Source organism: Drosophila montana, unplaced genomic scaffold (genome assembly GCF_035044405.1).
Source record: "Drosophila montana isolate Dmon_TW-CO22-7 unplaced genomic scaffold, ASM3504440v1 contig_3200_1, whole genome shotgun sequence".
Classification (NCBI taxonomy): Eukaryota; Metazoa; Arthropoda; class Insecta; order Diptera; family Drosophilidae; genus Drosophila; species Drosophila montana.
In genome coordinates, this window is record NW_026998080.1 from 4,644,301 (window position 1) to 4,664,731 (window position 20,431).

Genomic DNA, 20,431 nt, shown 5'->3' on the forward strand with positions numbered 1-20,431 from the left:
TCGGAGATGCTTCCTTCTGTCTGTTACATACATTTGCACAAATACATTATACCCTTTTTACCCATTTTCAGTGGCTTCAGGGTATAAAAAAAATAAGTTTAATGCTTTTGTGGAGAAAGCTGACAACCCCATAAAGTTTATAATCTTGATCGGAGATCTAGATCAATTTTAAACATATGTGGTATATTCTTGTTATTAATCGCAGAACAAAGGTATCCATTCTTTTTCGTTATCTACCCCTATTCCCATGATATCGATAAATATGGAATAGGAATTTCAACAGGAATATTTAAGCATATATCGCAGCCTTAGACATTATATTTTGGTATATAGGTTCTCGCAGCAAGGAAAGCGATCCATCAAGATGAATCCATGATTCAGAAATACAAAATTATTGAAATTGCTTCGATTTTGTCTGCACGAAATCAGAACAAGTTTATATTTCGGTTTATGGGTTAAAATAAACTTACAATGATCATTTATTTAATAATGACTAAAAACTTTGCTAACTTGTTTTTAAGTCATTGCAAACAATATTTGACATTCTGAATTAACTGTGTGTTTATCTTAATAATATATTGATTAATATAGTTTATACGTTTCTGTTTCTGTTTCTATTGGCGAGATGGAGGATGGATTAAATGGAAGTTTGAGCTCAAAATAGATAATGTTTGGAATCATTTTTATAAGTAGGAATCTCCGGCGCCATAAGCTATATATATATATATATATATATATATTCTTGGCCTGCATCAACAGCCGATTCGATCCATCCCATGTCTGTCCTTCAGTCCATGTCAATTGTCTATGAATGTATCGAAGGATGCTAGATTAATTGTATCGGCAGTTCGGAGCAAGGATCTGTGCATCTCCTGGTCAAGCTTTCCCAACTGGAGAACTCACACTGGTTACATTAGTTTAACGGTAAAAATTCTCGGTTTTGAGAGTTGACATTCCGAATTTGGCAACCTTATTTAATGATTATCATATATATATCCTCTATCTCTATATGACAGATATATATATAGATATATATGTTTTTGATATAATAATTGCATTTTAACTTTGTGAATATTTAATATTATTTATTGATCACAAATTGGGTGCTGGGATTTTTTGGCCCGTAATTTCATAAGGTTTATGGAATTTGCCTCTTGGTCCGCGAATTTATCCTCAAGATAAAGCGTTCGCTTTGTCAGCTGTGTAGTTTTTTACCAATTGTTCGCTTAATCTTCTCTATGCCTCTTGCTGAATGTGGGCGGGTAAAGATATATAATTACAACTAGGATAAATTCAACTGCGATAACCATTATATTTTCTTATATATCCCTTATATATAAGTCATCTTCAAGCATCTTAAGAGATACATAATTCGTATAGCAACCGAATATTATCAGCATCTGACAACATCACATCATGTTACAGCTAAAGGAACAATGGATAACTGCGTTTTTTTCGCTCAGTGTAGTACTCGTATATCTCATATGTCTTATATGTCTGCCAGGTTATTTAATCTTCGATCTTATATGTTTGTTTCTGTGTTCCTCTGTCAAATGCTTTTCCATTTCTATGTTGTTCTTATTAAGTTTGTAAATGTCCCAACATGTGAAAAATGTGCCGCCTCATAAACAATTTTCACACACAATCCAAAGTTGTTGAGTTCTGTCATCGGTTTTGGGCATTGTAAAACCACTTAAGACTTAACCTTTTGTTTTTGATTTAATAACAGTGCTCTTCTTTTGATTATTATTTCTATTTAATTTCAGATAATCTGTGTTCATGCAATTACCTTATTCCAAACCCAAAACGATTGCTCTTGATATCCAGCAATATATACGCCAATTTATATTTTTTATTTTCTTCATACAGAAATAGGGATTCATTAATGCATTGCAAATTCGTTGATGATATCTAAAAGATAAGACTCGATAACGAAGAACAATCTATCTAGAGATGATATCGTAGACATCGTGCTTATACTATAATAACCTCCATTTGACAGCTAGTCTTATCTGAATGCAAACGCTTTGGAATGGGTTATCTGCCTGCCAGTTGCCAGATAATCATTCTCATAACCTATTAGTTGCTCCTAATATTCTTTTTTCACTCGTTCGTCTTGCCTTCATTTATTTTAATTTGAATAGAAATATGTCTAGGTGTCTTATGGATAATTGCCCAAACTTTTGTTCGTAATGTTTTTTTAGATTTGTTGCTTTAGATTCCAAAATAAAAAGTAGTTTTTAATAGAATACAGATTTTTTTAAGCGCGTAGAAAATTCACTCTAGCCATAAAAGTAATTTTTTTAATATTTACTTAATATGTTCTTTTGTCTTAGAAGAAAAAGTATCCCAAATAGGAGAATACATTTAACACCTAATAGAACTTTCTAATATATATAGATAGATAGATATATCCATAGATATATATAGATAATATATTTAAAAGGGCTTTCGTGTAATGGTCTCTAAAAGAATCCCTGCGCCCGTCTCCAATCAGGTCGAATAGCTTTACGAATAGAGGTTGAAGAAAGTTATAATGTTTGTAGCATCAGCTCGACACTGGATTTAGGGTATCTCCTAGTCGGGCAGTCCCGACTATAGCAATCTTACTGAAAATGAGCTTATAGCTCTTTAAGGATTTCCCAACTGTTGTGAAAAGTTCAGATTTCTAGACTGCGACTTAAATATTAGTATACAGAAATATATAAACAATCTTTACTCGGCGATATCTCGATCGAGAACATATAAATATTTTGCAACAAAGTTGTGCCTACTGCAAGAGTATAAAAAGAAGGAAATTATTTATTTATATTTTACATATAAACATGCATATTAATGTTTACATATGTATTTATTTCTGTTGTGCTTAATGAATGAAGCTTTAGTTTTATTCATTTTTTTTTTAACCTTGATTATATTTACAAAAGGAAGTCGCATTGAAAGTTGCTTATTATTAGTTCTAAAAGTTTTGAGAATTAATTGAAATACTCTGCAGAAGCTCCAAATTTCGCACACAAACTTGTCTGACACTGTTTCTGTGTCAGGTAAGCTAACAATTCTTTCTCAGCGTTACGCTCAGGTGATATCAGTTTGCTCTTACACACACACATGCTTACGTGCGCACGTATCCACATCAGCCGCACACACATGCATACTTACATAGTCATGCACACACAAGTGCTTTAGACTAGAGTGCCCGACTTGGAGATGCCCCGCACCCAACTCCGAACATACATTTTCAATTACATTTTTGCAAATTCACATTCGTAGTAGTATTTATTATTTTTTTTAATGTTAAGGGAATAAGAAACGGTATCTCTGTTTGTTATATAATGTTCTACACGCCCAGATTGTTGTCTGTTGCGCGTATAATCTCTGAGAAATGTTAAAAACCAGGCTGGAAATCGAAAATGTTCAGGTTTTGGGAAACTTGTCAAGCAAAAAAATCCTGTTTAGCGTATTTTACACACTTAAAGTCTCCATGGACAACGTTTATATTCCTTTTAAGTGCACATGCACAATTTCATTATACACATTTTTATTGATACAGGGTATTAAAATCAGCGCACCAAATGAGCTCTTTGTCAGTAATAGACAGATACGGTAGAATTGAAAACTGGTGTGTGTGTGTGTGTATGTATTGTTTGTGGGTGTGTGTGTGTTTAAATGTATTTGTGACTAAGAGTGTGTATGTGTGCTGTGAGTGTGTGTGTGTTTATTAGTGTAGCGTGAGTGCGCGCGGAACACACTAATACCAATGAGCGCACCCCACTAAAAAGCGATATTTGCTTGCGTGTGTGTTGTGTTTGTGTATTGAGGCCGACTTTTCTGTCTCTGACTCTGCTGTTGCTTGGGTTGAGTTGTTGCTGGTATTGATACTGGAAGTGCTCGTACTCCAGTTGCTGCTGTTACTGTGGCTAAAGTGGCTGTTGGCTGTTAGCTGCTGAGCTGTCGCTGTAGCTGTCACTGCCTGTTGACTGTTGGCTGTTGGCTGGCGGCGTTTACGTCAGAGTTACAAACTGTGCTAAGAAATCTTATGAGTGTATACGCATACTTATAAACATGTAATATAAATACATGCAAGTGCAAGGCTCTAATTGCAGACCGCGTGTGATTGATAAGCTCGGCGATAAAGAAACTACATCGCAAATTTCAATTTTTCCAAATTGAAAAAATAAGCGTTGAAATGTTTGCTTTTTTTTCTTTCCATAAGTGAAAATTATTTTATTGTCTGAGAGTAGCTTATTTACTATGTTCTTGTGCTCTAGTGTGTGGATGCAGAGATGTGTCTGTGTGGAAGTTTATATGTGTGCGCGTTAAAGCTTTTTCTCTCCCCGAACTGAACTGAGTAGTGTACGCTCGCATCAACTACAAGTAGATTTAAACGAATTTAACTGTTGCGCTTAAACTATTTACATAAAAATAAAATGAAAATTCCTAATGAATCATAAATAAAGAGAGTTTGTATCCAAGACTCGAGAGCGCAACCAAACGTGACGCCGAGAGACTGAACACGAGAGCATGAGAGAGGACGTCTTAGGTGAACTTGTGCAACAATCTTCTGTGCGAGTGCGAGCGTGAGCGTAAGCCGATGAAGTCGTTAGCAAATACAAAATACCTATACAAACATAGGTACAAGCGAACTTAACAAATACGTACACAAGCGATAGCAGTTACTTTTGCACACGTGTATGTGAGCACAAGTGTAAGCGTATAGATACGCTCTCACTCTCAATCTTAGTCGTTCACTCTCTCGCTCTCTTTATCTCTCTCTCTCTCTCTCTCTCTGACTAAATCGTGCTGCGTAGAAGTGTGTTTCAGTGAGTTTCTTTCAGTGTCACCAAAGTCAGATTAGCTAGCTCTTGACTATGAGTTGGCTTTTGTTGTAAATATTACGTTCGCTTTCGCACTCGCCATATGTGTGTATATGTACACTCGTTTATGCATTGCTTACTTACATACATATATAAACAATCGTGTACGAGTGTGTGTGTGTGTGTGTGTGTGTATTCAACTTTTCGAGGTTTTAATGCGCAGCAACAGCGACTTGTTGAATTAAATATAAGTATGCTCAATGGCAAAGAGGCAACGCCAGCAAACAAACTGTCGTCCATTCAGTCTTCTACACGGCGAAAGCAAGAAGAGCTTCAACACACGTTCACACACGTTCACACACATGCACACCGATGTGTGAGGCACTTCAAATTCCATGTGCCAGCATGTCATGTGCAGACTGCTGCAATACCTGTGCGAGATCGACTCAAGAAAAGCGATTAACTAGCCCTTAACCGAAAAGCTAATAGCTAATAGAATAAATAAACACGGGGGGGCTGATCTTAAAAAGTTTCCACCGCAAAATTGTTTGTTTCTAAAATCTTTATTTATAATCGAATTTAAATGAATAGGGTTTCTAGGGTTTAAAATAGAAAATAGAAAAATGATGCCTTTCTTATCAATATTTAAGAATGTTTTTTCACTTTCTCTTGCCTGATAATAATTTCAGAATAACACTTGTTATTTTGTTATTCGTGCTTGATCTCGTTTTCTTACAAAAAATATACACATCTGTTTTGTTTTTTAACTGATAAGTTTACTCGCAAAAACTGGTCGATCGACAAAAATAAAAAGAGGAAATTTATTTTATTTATATGTATATTAATACATACGTGTGGATACACACACATACGTATGTGCGTATATACATACATAGAGAAACACACAAATACATAAACAAAATAATTTCCCTAACGAAACTTACAGTGCGCGATCGCAAAGTCTGACTAAACTAAAATAATAAAACCAAAAACCAGCTAACCAGAGGCAGTGCGAAGTACAAAACAAAACAAAACAAAACAAGAAGTGATCTTTTTAAAAAAAAAAAAACAAAAACAAATAAAAAAATACATGGATCGTGGTGTGGATCCTGAACCATCGAACAGAATGGAGACATCGGCGACGACGACGACGACGCCGCCGACGCCGGACTTAAACAGAGCGGATGCGTCCCGGAAAAGCGTTCGCCTCTATGCGGCGCGCAAGGGATTGGCGCCGGCTCCGCCCAAATTGGCGCTGGCAACGAGCAACAACAATACCAGTAGTAAAAATAAGAATAACAAAAGTGATAGCGAAAACTTGCCCGATTACAGTGCACACCTTGCCAGTTCAGCGACGACTGCAAAGGAACTCGATCTCAGCGATGCGCAGCATGTGGACTACGATGCACTCGTGGAACTGCGCAGACCGGGCGACATAGCCTTAGCCCCGCCACGTGTTGCGGTCTCGGCGATTCCTGCTTTTCAATTGCCAAACAAAAGAAGTCAAAAGGCTGCGCCGCGAGTTCAGATGTCCGCCGAGGATGATGTGGGCGTCGCTTTCGCATTGGGCTCCATTGAGCAGCACATTCTGAATGTTGAGGAGAGCTTTAAACAGCAGCAACTCAGTGAAAATCAACAGCAGCAGCAGCAGCAGCAGCAGCAACAGTCTCAGTCGTCCATGGATGTAATGAAAATGGACATAATGCGCAAACAGAGCAAGCGCTACGGCGAGACGGAAAACCTGCTGCGGCCGGGCATCAGCGACATGTCCTCGGAGAACGACTTTCAGTACCTGGGCGGACGGCGATCCCAACTGGACGACAGCAACGAGCAAATGCTAACGGAATTTCAAAGAGGCAGCGATGGACGCAATTCAATTGGCGCCTACTCGAAGAACTCGGCCGCTGCTGCCGGCGGACCCTCAGGTGCGCTGAAGGCAAAGCTGGCTCGGACTGCCTCGGACACGAAGAACACAGATTCGGTGCTGGCGATGCGCGCCACCTTGAAACAAAAGCAGCAGCATCACGATGTAAAGCAGGAGCCGGCTCATGGCAGATGGCGACCGACGACGACAGCAGCTCCTACGCCGGCAGCTAGATCCACAGCAAGCCGGGGCAACAGCAGCTCGAGCGTTACGGACGGGGGCTCCGCATCGAAGCTGACTGCCACCACAATATCGTCATCCAAGCGACGCGAAGAGAATCTACGCCAGTTTGAGGCGCTGCTGGCACAAAAGTCCTCGCAGCCGCATCGGCATGCGGCTGCTGCAGCAACTGTATCTAGCTCTGGGTCGAACGCGACATCTGGCGGAAGCACGAGCGCATCAAAGCGGCGCTCCGAGCGTCCCATTGTGGCCCCCATACCGCCCTACAACTCAAGCCGTCCCCCAGTCGAGCCAAGGCCCGGACACCAACGTGCTGCTCCCAACGCGGCTGTGGCACGTACCAATGTATACAGCAACAATGTTGCTCAGGTAAACCAAACCAAACAAAGCTCAGTCAAAAAAAAAAACAAAATACATTCATGTTCAGATATAATACTTTCTACTACTTTTACTACCATAACGGGTGGGAAACTAGGTCATAAATTTATCAATGCACGTTGAAATTTGGCTTCATTTTTAATCGGTTGTTATTTGGTGGCTTTTTGCAGGGATCCCCGAATCTGCAGATGCGAAGCAGTGCTCCGATGCGATGGCGCGCCACTGAGGAGCATATCGGCAAATACAAGCTCATCAAGACGATCGGAAAGGGAAACTTTGCCAAAGTAAAACTGGCAAAGCATCTGCCCACTGGCAAGGAAGTAGCAATAAAGATAATTGACAAAACCCAATTGAACCCTGGGTCACTTCAGAAACTATTTAGAGAGGTTAGCTTCCATTTATTTGTGAATATTATCAATATGCTAAATTTCCTCCTATGTGTTTTGTAGGTTAGGATAATGAAAATGCTTGATCACCCCAACATAGTTAAACTTTTTCAAGTTATCGAAACGGAAAAGACGTTGTATCTCATCATGGAATATGCATCGGGGGGTGAGGTCTTCGACTATTTGGTACTACACGGACGCATGAAAGAGAAAGAGGCGCGGGTTAAATTCCGTCAAATTGTATCGGCTGTGCAATACTGTCATCAGAAGAGGATTATACACAGGTATTTATCTATGGCAATCTTAATTAACGATCCATATCAATTGCAGCCTCGACAGGGTCATTTTCCATTTAAAAATAAATCAGTAAATCAATACAAATTACTCCACCACGTAGCTAAAATTTCAATATCAATGTAACAGTTGAATAGTGTCCTTAAAGTTGATTTTAAAGGGTTCAACCAAAGACAATATAAACGTTAAGATCAGTAGTAACACCCAAAATTTCTAGCCTGGCTTCTCATCTGGCTTTTCCCATTTCACACGACATATAATAATAATATATTTTACGACTATGCTGCGAATAGCTTCCCTATATAGGCTGTCGCCTAGGGAAGGAAACTATCTTAATTGATCTCTATTAATTAAATTTCAAAAATTAGATGCTAACTCAATATATATTTTTCTTTTTAAACAGGGACTTAAAAGCTGAAAACTTATTACTGGACAGCGAGTTGAATATTAAAATAGCTGATTTTGGTTTTTCGAACGAGTTTACGCCTGGCTCCAAGTTAGATACCTTCTGCGGCAGCCCACCCTACGCAGCGCCCGAGCTCTTCCAGGGCAAAAAATACGATGGACCGGAAGTGGATGTTTGGTCGCTGGGTGTTATTTTGTATACATTAGTGAGCGGATCCCTGCCTTTCGACGGTTCCACTTTAAGGGAGCTACGTGAACGTGTACTCAGAGGCAAATATAGGTATTCAAAACAAAATCCATGTTAATTATTGATAATCCTTAATATGATAATCTTTGTTCTCGAATGTTGTCAAGAATTCCATTCTATATGTCGACTGATTGCGAAAATTTGCTGCGCAAGTTTCTAGTACTAAATCCCGCAAAACGTGCTAGTCTTGAAACAATCATGGGAGACAAGTGGATGAATATGGGGTTTGAGGACGACGAGCTCAAGCCCTATATTGAGCCAAAACAAGATTTAGCCGATCCCAAGCGGATAGGTAAGACGGGTACTGTATACAAAATTCATTACTAATATTATTAACGAATTGTGTGTCAAGTTTTGCCTGTTAATTATTTGTATTTTATGCAATGTCGTCGTACACCTCTATTTAAAATTTTAATTTGAATATGTATACTTCTATATATATAGTAGAACTATCCAAAAGAGCTCTACCAATTATTAATTGCCTTATAATTTTGCTAGTTGCTTACATACATAAATACGTACATATTTATTTAAAAATTCTATACAGCTGCGGGTATACAAACCGGAGTTAAAGACTCAGCATCGATCCGACGCAGTGCTTTTGACTTGATGTTAATGGTGATCTTTTTAATCGGCGAATGGAAAATGCCACACCAAAATGTATGCAATCCCTTGGAGGAGAAACGTTTCGTTTTGGAATGGCAATCTTTAATATATGCTCTTTGTTTTTCTTTCTCACCTTGTGTCTCTTACTTTTTTTTTTTTTTTTGTTTCCTATTAAATGCTTCGAATCGTTACCAAACAGCTCAACCGGGAGAAGAAATAAAATTGTATATTATAGGTTACTAGCAAAATGAAAGAGGAAAGCAAGTTATATGCAAATAAAAAAGTCCATCAGTTTTGTATTTAAATAACAAACATTTACTTTAATAGGGTCATTTTATCAGAAAGTTTATTACGCATCTTATTGCACATATATCTCCGGTTTGTGTCCTTAAATTCGATACAATGATAATTGTTATGTACTTATGTATGATCTTTCAATATACCATATATGTTTTGCTGTTTATCAAATAAATGCATGGCATTATTGTACATTTTTGTTATAAAGTTAATAAGAAGTACCCAACTCTGGAACACACACACAATTCTGGCAGTACTCGAGCAAATTGCGAGAACTGTCACGCTAAATATAATGTCAATGTAATGAATTTGCATGTAATGTATACCTAACAACTATCTAATTCGTAAAGTTGAATCTATTCAGAAATAATCATTTTCATGCCTTGTGATTATCTTTTGTCAATGCACAGAAGCTCTAGTCGCGATGGGCTACAATCGACAGGAAATCGAAGCGTCGCTGGCTCAGGTGCGATATGACGACGTCTTTGCCACATATTTGCTGCTCGGCCGCAAGAGCACTGATGTAAGTTGGACGGCGGACATTAATCCGGCAGCGTATTGCATGTCTTCCTCTTTATTTAGCCTGAAAGTGACGGGTCGCGGTCCGGATCATCGCTCTCGCTGCGCAACATTTCTGGTAACGAAGCCGGCGTCAATGCTGGCAATGCGGTTGTGCAAAGTCCCACGCATCGTGGCGTTCACAGAAGTATATCGGCGTCGAGTACCAAGCCCAGTCGTCGAGCTTCGTCCGGTGCGGAAACGTTACGTAAGTCGCATCCACGGCCCAATTATATATATGGGTAATAATGTCTCGTATAATTTCATCACAGGTGTTGGACCCCCAAACGCCAATACGGCCGTAACAGCTGCTGCAATTGGCGTGGCACCTGTCAACCCAAGCAATAACTATAATGCTGTAGGATCAGCCGCCGATCGTGCATCAGTGTAAGTTCCATACGCAACGCAGGCAGCAGAACATATGAGACCCGATATTTGTTGTACTGTCGAAATGCTTTTTAAAATTTTGCAATATTTTTGAAGTTGAGCTGGGAGTGAAGCTACCTTTGATCAATTTTACTTCCCTAGGACATATCCTATCTTTAAAGCGAGTATTTCGACTGTCGTTCGATCAGCCATATTAAAACTTACAAAGCGAAGCAGCTCGTTTTTCACATTCTTTTCGTGTAAACTATGTAAATTGTGTCACAACATTTTTAGAAATGAGTGTGAGAAGCTATTGAAGAAGAATCTATTGGTAGCTAATGAATTAAAATGATCTTGAAAGACGAGACAACTTAATATTTTTTATAATTTATATAAATATATATACCAAGCAGGAATTCGCGATTCCGAATTGAATCGATTCTCAGTTATGTGTATCTGTCTTCCTGTACGAACGCATCGCTCACTGAGATTCTAAGAGCTTGAGAATTTAAATTTTAAGTATACTATGTCAATAAACGGCTTAATCTCAGTTCGATAAAGGGAGATTTTGACAAAATCCAGTATTACGTTTAGAAAAACGTATTTATTATAACTCTTAATGTGAGAGTATAACTGGTTATTTTTCCTGCAAAGTGCATTTACTGTAAAATCCATTTTTTTGAGTTAGGATAGTCTATGGAAAAAGCTGTCGTAGAACTTTTCCTCTAAATTGTATTTTAAATTGGCTCAAATAACGAGGTATACATATAGTTACTTTTAATTTTGAGGCGTGAGATTTGATTGCATTCGTAAGCTCTCGACCTTGCAACACATTTCTATATTTATTTCTTCGTGCTGTTAACCTGTATATTAATAATTTCATTTACAGTGGTAGCAATTTTAAACGTCAAAATACGATTGACTCAGCAACAATTAAGGAGAATACGGCAAGGCTCGCCGCACAGAATCAGAGGCCAGCGTCCGCCACACAGAAGATGCTCACCACAACAGACACATGTAAACATTGCTTGAATTTTCCTCAAATGGCAAAAAGAATATTTTTTTTTTCAACTGTTTTCCTGTTTTCCTGTTTTCCTTGCAGCGCTGAACAGTCCAGCCAAGCCGCGCACAACTGCTAAATATGATCCCACAAATGGAAATCGCACAGTTAGCGGCACGAGCGGCATCATACCACGTCGCTCCACCACGCTGTATGAAAAGACTTCATCGACGGAGAAAACAAATGTTATTCCTGCAGAGACAAAGTACGTGAGCCCTGACTCATTTATCGTTATTGTTGTTGGCACACCAATAATGAGCATTTGTTTGCCTTGGTATTGTTGTTGGTTTTTTTTTTTTATATCTCAATATCATTTCGCATCATATGACATTTAAAGTGAAAGTTGCATATTCAGTTGCGTTGGTGAGACTACCGAAGAATTCGTAGTTGGACAGAGATTGCGTAGTTCTCGCCTAGCTAGCTTTATACTAAGTATATTTCTCCTCGGTTTGCACACACACATTGTCAACAGTATGGTTAGTAGATGTTTTATACAGATACGACGTACGAATCATTTCATGTTTGTGAATAGAGAGCAGTAACTACTCTGTACATATACATATATATATATATATATAGATAATCAGTGTATTTCAGCGCACAATTGAGTTCTGTATTTATTTCTTAGTTGCAGTGCGGTTGGCACAAAACGAAAAATTTATTATCAATATCGTTTCGTTTTCATGTTTTTATATATGTATGTATATCCCGAGGTGGGTTATGTTTGGTTTCTTAAAAAAAGGCTAAACATTCAAATTTCAAACAACACACATATTTACAATCTAACCACTTTTTGACTAAACATATATATATGTATAAACGTAACCAGCAGTGGATCTGCAGCTAACGCTGGAAAGGGTCATACTAAAAGCGCGTCTATTTCAAGCCCTAGGCCATCCACTGACGGATGCATATCAGTATCAATTGACCCCCTTGGATCGAGGTATACACTTGCAAACATTAGCAAAAACATAAAAAAAAATTAGTTAATTTTCAAATGTTTTTTGTTATGTTTTTTGTTTTTTTTTTTTAATTTTCTAATTTCAACCAAAATTGGCGGCCTTTTTATTTTTTAAGGGACGATTATTCAAAGCTTTCCAAATTAACTCAATCTTACGCAATGCATTTCCAAAAAAAAAAAAGAAATCTTTTTCACATCTGTAATATCGAAGAACAATATAAACATTATACTCTATATCCCTGTCGAGTTTCATTGCCCATCAAAGGAGTATGAATATAATTTCTAAATGTATTTTCTAATGGTTATCTCCGTACGACTGTCAGTCCGTCCGTCTGAACCGCTTCAATTGTAAAACTTACATCATCTTTGTCGTTTAGGTTGTAGAATACATTGTGTAAATGTTTTTATTTATTCAATCAAATCGAATAACATTTATAACAAGTTGCATACTCAATATTAGATATATTTATGGCGTTTTATTAGTATGAACTTGTATCTTACAGCATGTATATGCATACATTAAAATATATATTCAATTACAAAGAAATTAGGCCGCGATAAATAATATCTTCTTAATTATATCATCTTCGATAATAGTATCTTCTTAACGAAAAGCATAAAAGGTTTTAAAGTGCTTATTCTTTGGTGGATTTCTACTGTAAGTGCAACTGAGTATCGAAATCTCATCAGATATATTCTGTAAGAGTTATAATAGATCTAATCTAATAGATCTGCCATTGCTAAGTTCGATGCTGTCTTGAAAAGATTTCTGACCACATTTATTAGTTTGTCACGTTGAGACGATCAGTTTGAACAAACTCGCCAAACTAATCCTGGCCACGTCCACTTCCCCACAAATGCACAGTTTCATAGTCCCTTTAAAGAAAGGGGAGTTACAATCTTGCCCAGAATCAAAGGCGGTTTTCCATCTGCAGAGCAGAGAATCTGTCGGTCGGTAGATTCCGACTGCAATGACATCTTCTTACTGGTATTATATAGAATATGGTCAACTTTACAAGAACCAAACCCATTTCTTTAAGATATGTGTTCAGCGGGCTTTCATCCTGTGTGTACTCGTGTTTTTGTTAAAAGTTTTAGTGAGTCGATTCGTATTGCATTTATGGTTAGTATATGGTGTAGCTATATGTTTGTTAATTTGTTGCTAATCTAATCGAATTTAATAGAGTATTTGCTTTAGAGATGTGTTCTGTTTGGTTTTATTACAAAAAAACAAATCGTTAACTAAAAATTTTGATCAATTGAATAATGTAAATTTCTTATCTTTTCATGTTTTATACAATTTTGAACATTAACCGTTTATAAACCAATTGTCTAATTTTGATAACTGCCACACACTACTACATACATCCAATCTCCAATCTTTGTGGCGTATTCTTCTATCTGCAACTATAAATAACATCACCAACACCAACGAAACAATGCAACAATCTCCTTCGTGTTCTCGGTGTTCGTTCAAATATTTATCTACTATTATCTATCGTTAACAAAAATGACAAATTGATATCCCGTTAAAACCAATCAAAACAAAAAATATCTAAATCCGAACGAACTAAAATTTAATATGGGTTTGAATTCCAACTCGATTCAAATCAAATCAAATTCATTTTGGATTCGAACCGAACCGAACTGAACCGAACAAACTTTGGTGAGTGAAACTGCAAAAAAAAAATATACTTTAAGCAAACAAAACTAAGAATAAGTATAAATAATTAGTGTAAATTCATTTTAAATTGCTTCACATTACATTCTGGCATGCGCGGTATCCAAGTCCAATGATACTATATTCTTGTATTTGTTTTTATATACTTAACTTAACTCGACATGAGATTGTGTCCGTTGCGCTGAAACCAAAATTAATGAATCCAGTAAAATAAATCAACTAATTGTATTTATGTGTCTGCATACGATTTGAACCAAGTATTTAGGTAGTCAGTCCTAAACGAGATATTTAAATCACATAAGTTCTTCATTGTGCATGGCAAATGCTATTCATTTGTAATCCTTACTATTAAGAAAACCAAAAAACGATCCCATTAATTTGCCATACTCTAATACTCTGTTGTTTTAAGCTTCCGATAATTGTACTCATTGCTAGATAAGTTTGTTGATGTTGTAACTTTGTGCAAGAATCACTCGTGCATACTTCCCCTTTCGACATACATATTTATCTACTTACATATACATTCATGCTCTCTCTCTCTCTATCCGTATGTACTCTCTTTTCGAACGTATTTATACTTTAACTAGTTATTTTAATACGTGGAGCTCTTGCAACTGTTCCTTGTCATGTATAACTCTTATACCTCTTATGCGACCAAGTTATAATAAGCTATTTTAATTGGGTAACCGAAATAGAGTTGTGATTCATCTAAAACAGATGCTAGCAAGTATAATATTCACCAGCTGCTCCCACTAGAGAATGAAATAACATATTCTTTGCAAATGTTGTAACTTATTGCTTTATGCTTAGTTCACCCACATGCATATACATTCGTACATACATACATGTATGAATGTGAATCAGCTCCAGAACTCATGAGTATTCGAACTTTTTACCAAGTACATTTCATAGCACTTGCAGTGTCCGTCAGGATATGCATTATCCATTTTGGGACCGCTTTCTAGCTGCGTAACATCTTGAAGCTATGCAAATGAATGAATTTGCTTAATCCATCTGCTCTATTTTCAAGGCTCTTATTCAGTTAATTTCCATGGCTATGCTTAAACAACTATCTGACTACTATATTTGAATATATTTATGTTTAAGAAACGTATTGTTAAGTGCTCGTTTTATTTACAAATTTACATGATTTTTATACATAAATCTTTTTCTTTTCATTTTGTTTGTGTCTACATGATTCTACATGATTACCAAACCAATATAAACTGCCATAATCGTTTGATTACCGTTACCGTTACCGTTACCGTTACCAACCATCACATTAACCAATCAAACAATCTGCTTGATTCGCGCTGTCTCTCGTGTCCGCCCTGTACACATATCGTCATTGCGCCAATACAAATGCAATTCAAATACAATCGAAAACATCAACAACAACAACAACAACAATAAACGACGCAACTCCCTTCCACACACAAACGCAATACTTTGGATTGGATAAAAATCGACATCGATTTGATGATGATGACGTACTTTGCTCATTATTAAATTAACACGCACACAAACACACACACATACGCACGCGCGAACACACACACACGCCAACTTAAAAACCAAACGATTTAACGGTCTATCGATTACACACACACACACACACACACACATTGCACAAATATCAAATGAATAACTGTATACTGATAAAAAAAAAACATTCGTTTTCTGAAATGCAATTCATTGGACTATAATGTACCTCCACGAACTCTGACTATGATTCGATATATCCATTCATACGTATGTGTGCATATGTATTGTACTTGTACATATATATAGTCTGTTCGATCGACTTAGAATGGCATCGGCTGTTAAATCAAGCAGACACTTTCCAAGGAATGTTCCATCACGTTCAACCTTTCACTCTGGTGAGTTTTTCTGTTTAATTATTTTTATTAGTTTTAGTAAAATAACTTAATTTTACTCACAATTTTACTAAACAACAATTTACATATATATAAACTACAAATAATAATGATAATCGAGTTCTTTTTTGTTAAGTTTTTTATTCGCCTTTCGTTTCGTATTTTAATCGATTCCTTACGTCTTGCGCACGTACAATACATGATATTCTAAGGATTGTCTAAATTTAAGAAAATCAATTATCACTATTTTTATTATCATTATTATTGGAATTATTTTATATATATTATTATGTTGTGCTTTGTCGTTGTCCTATGCATCCGTCCCACATCGCTTCTCATTTTAGTAGTTTGCATTATTTAATGTTTGGATCATGCACGATTATCAATATGGAGAAATACCGTATATATAATATACTATATATATATAGATTTTAAATTGCACGTAGGTGCTTTACGCATCTATTCGAACAGATATATATTACTATTCCTACTTGAAATTATCTATTTGATATCTTATTAGTATTGTTGACAACAGATTTCTCTTATCATAAATAATATCTATACAGAAATTTTAAATTTAAATCTATCTATATACTTCAATTGAATTTTTTTCATGTAAAAGATTTCAGTTTTAATATAAATAAGATTGTTTAAAGGTGCACAAATTGTTGTTAAATTACATAATAAATAAAAATAACAATTTTAAGTGTATATATGGGAACTCTTTAAACCGGGACTTTCGATTATCCATAATCATCAGTTGCATAGATATATATATATTATTACTTTTTTAACTATGAAAGGTTTCTTAAGGGAAAGTATACTATTAGGATTTCCAGCATGTTTTCTCCAAATTAAATTGATCGTAAAGACCAATATTTAGATATTATTTATTTATCAGTTTATTTATTGTATGTGCAAATACTCAGATATATTTTACATACATATTTAATAGGAATTCCATACTGGGTCACATGGTGAGATTGACAATTTTATCTCTTTCTGTCCGTCTGAACTTGTTGAAACTAGGGACTTGACTATGGTTAGATTATAGGGAGATCGGAAAATTATATATCTTTTACAGTTTTAGAGCTAGGCTAGGGATTGAAGATTGAGTCAAAAGTATTCAATCTATGATGAGTGTCACTCGCCACGATCAATTTGTATCTATTTGAGTTATTTTCCGTTATTGGGCTGTGAAAGAGTATTGTGCAGTCGGTTGAACCCGACCAGTGTTGGGTAATAGTTGAGAGAAATAGTAATAATAGAAATAGGAACAGTTTGTTATATTTGTACGATAAGAAGATATCGATATTGGTATATATATATATTTCTTATATTTGATGTTAGTTAGTTGACCAAATTTGCAATCTAGGATATACTAACGATTTACAAACTATGTAGTTAGTGTCTAGATAACTAAGTCTATTTGTATTTCATGTAATTGTATCTAATATATATGGACATTTGTTGTTGTAGGTCAAACCAGGGCACGAAACAACACCGCACTGGAATACTCTGGTACAAGTGGCGCCTCCGGTGATTCGCCGCATCCGGGTCGGATGAGCTTTTTTTCGAAACTTTCCTCCCGTTTTAGCAAACGGTAAGTGTCGAATATCTATGTATATCATATATTATCAGTTATTCTTTCATTCTGTTTATCAATATTACAAGAAAAGAAAATGCAGTTTAAATTCAGTTTTTTTTTTTTAATTTGTATTTTCCTATTACTTTTTGTTTTCTTTTCTTTTCTTTTTTGTTAGTTTTTTTTTTTTTAATTTCTTTTGGATTTATTTTTTTTATTTCATTTAATTTTTGTTTCATGTTTCATTTTTGCATATTTACACATACACATATGTACATATGTATGTGTTTATGTTTTGTACCAAATCCGTTTTAATGAATGAACTAAGGTCAAACCCAGATTGTGATCTCTACAGCTATTAAACTAGTTAATCGATTGATGATACTAACGAATCCTAACTATATCTATTGCTTATATAAATTATACAATTGAGATTGAGATTGCGATTTTATTTGAGGGACTCTCAGCACAAGGAATATCTATGACAATATCTAATTAGTTTTCAGTTTTACGGGTAAATGGGCCAGGAGTAAGGTCTAAAAGTCAAGTCAAAAATGCTGTTGGAGAGTAGAAAGATTTGACCGAGTCTGGCAAATATTTTACCATGAAGAAGAATCATATAAATAAATATAAATATATATTGTGTGAGGATTTGGTGTCGAGTCGCCGCTGCACGCTTTTCCCATGCACATAATATATCACAAGACTATACAAAAATAAACAAAACGATCTGTTTAGCCTCCATCTATAAGGTTTAAGTTCATTTCAATAGGGTTTAGCTTGAGGGCACGTCCCTTGCCCTTTGCCCTTTGCCTTTTGCATGCTTTGGGCCAAGTTGTTGGCAACTGCTTGGAAAAGGGCTGAAAATTGACGGAGCTACGTTTTAGTTACTATCAGATATATTTAGTTTGTATGTCACGAAAGTCTCATTCATCTTTGGTTGCATGAGGAATGTTTGCTGTATATTTATATATATTAATTTGTATGAAATTGTATTAAACTATTTGTCCAACTCGTTTTCATTGGTTACTGTAATTGTTTGTGAAATGCTGAAAACTGTTATTTGTTTCATTTTATTTTTGTTTATGCTTATTCATTTAAACTAACGAGAAAGTATTTTAATAACATAAACACATAATACTTATGTAGATATGTACACAGGGAAATTGGTTAAGATTGAATTCGAAGAATATTTACATCACATAAGTAAAAACTAAAAAATATATATAAATAAATAAAAAAAAAAAAACACGCTTCTCAAATGATTCGAAACTCTTTCAGATTTGAGACTGTGTTTTTTTTTTTTGGCTAGTCTGTTTGATTTAACTAAACTTAACTCAACTCAACTCAACTCAACTCAATTCAATGATTCGGATACAAAACAAATACAAAACTTCGCATACATACATACATATGTAACAACGTGCAATGTATACATATTAGCTGAATGTACATTTACCCAATTTGGCCAATTGTTGGCCAAATGCCAGTTGCCAGTTGCCATTTGGCAGGATCTGTAGATTCCTCTGTCTGTCGCGCGCTCTCTCCGTCACTTTAACTTTCTCTTTTTGTACATAAGCAGGGTATTAAGTCTTTATGTCCAACTTTTGCCTTTCTTCGATTGCCTAATGTATTACCGTGTATGTGTATACATTTTCATCCCACTAATAGGAAGCGCCAGCCTCAACTGTTCTTGTCTGTTTTTTTATTCTTATTCATTTCCAAAAAAAAAAAGAAAAACAAAAAACATTTGTTTAATTATAATTATTTAAAGATTTTTTGAAATTGCGTTTACTTTTCTTTGCCAATAATGAAATAATGACAAAAGAAAATAGAAAAACAAGTGCAAAAAAGAAGAAAAGAAAAAAAAAACTAGAAAGAAAATGTTTTTTTTTTTTTTTTTTTTTAGTTTTTTTTTTATCATTATTCCGTTTTATTCTTATTTTGTTTACTTTCGTTTCATTTGTCGTATTTGTTTTTACCCATTATTAATATTTTTTCCAGCCGTGAATAATTTGTTTAAAATTTTTTCTTTAATTTTAGGCCAAACCAGTAATTAACAAAAACAAGCAATTAACTACTTCTTGTTAATAGTTCTAAAACTGAAACAAACAAACAAACAAACAAACAAACAAACGATTCCCCCTAAAGTTAACGCTCGTGACGAAGAGATACAGAAATATGTTACAGATATGATATCGAACAGATCAGATTCAAGATCAGATCAGATCAAACGGAGCGTTTCGGTTTTCGTTCGGTTTCGATTCCATCCGATTCCCCCCCCCCCACCCCCCTCTCCCCTCTCTCCAGAAAAGAACGTCGAGAACGTTGAGTTCCGTTACGTTAATAGAAATTCACAAAGAAAAGCGTGTCTATGTTTTACAACAATTATTAACTAATTATACTTATACATTTATATAAATTAAAATACACACACACACACACACACATATATATTTAAAAGTAAATCAACAACAACAACAAACAGATGCCAACAATTCTTTGTTTTCTTTGTTTGTTAACTAATTTCAATTCAATTCGATTCAATTTGATTTGAGTTGAGTTGAGAAACACGCTTCAAATCACAAATGAATTTTGAAATAAATAATATAATACGCATAGGCTGTTGCTATGTCATTGTCACTATTTTTTTTTTCCATATTGTTTTACTGCTAAAACTGAAACTAAAACTAAAACTAAAACTAAAGCTAGTAATGCTATCTAAATTGCGAAGCGCTATCTTAGTAATTACACATAATATGTATACATGTACGCGTATAATTATCCGAATCGTTTAAGTTCACACCAAAAG

The 20,431-nt window shown here is 35.5% G+C and overlaps 1 protein-coding gene across 20 annotated transcripts in view; it reads left to right on the top strand.

The window, feature by feature from the left end:
- LOC135431338 (serine/threonine-protein kinase MARK2) overlaps nt 1-20,431 on the top strand; it is a 37,099-nt gene that overhangs the window by 12,180 nt on the left and 4,488 nt on the right. The window contains exons 1-16 of one of the 20 annotated variants that reach the window (XR_010436779.1): nt 3,891-4,064; nt 5,761-7,287; nt 7,467-7,682; nt 7,746-7,966; nt 8,380-8,661; nt 8,736-8,929; nt 9,942-10,054; nt 10,114-10,297; nt 10,362-10,476; nt 11,345-11,472; nt 11,558-11,720; nt 12,345-12,458; nt 15,967-16,037; nt 17,514-17,637; nt 19,663-19,743; nt 19,891-19,901. Coding sequence is in view for 19 of the 20 variants with exons in the window: in XM_064686433.1 (XP_064542503.1) it covers nt 5,905-7,287; nt 7,467-7,682; nt 7,746-7,966; nt 8,380-8,661; nt 8,736-8,929; nt 9,942-10,054; nt 10,114-10,297; nt 10,362-10,476; nt 11,345-11,472; nt 11,558-11,720; nt 12,345-12,458; nt 15,967-16,037; nt 17,514-17,637; nt 19,663-19,675 (3,321 nt within the window). In the remaining variant the exon portion in view is untranslated. Of the gene's footprint in view, nt 1-3,886; nt 4,065-5,760; nt 7,288-7,466; nt 7,683-7,745; nt 7,967-8,379; nt 8,662-8,735; nt 8,930-9,941; nt 10,055-10,113; nt 10,298-10,361; nt 10,477-11,344; nt 11,473-11,557; nt 11,790-12,344; nt 12,459-15,948; nt 16,038-17,513; nt 17,638-19,662; nt 19,757-19,890; nt 19,902-20,431 lie in introns of those variants that run through there. The other 19 variants (XM_064686433.1, XM_064686425.1, XM_064686426.1 and 16 more) reach the window with 19 other exon arrangements.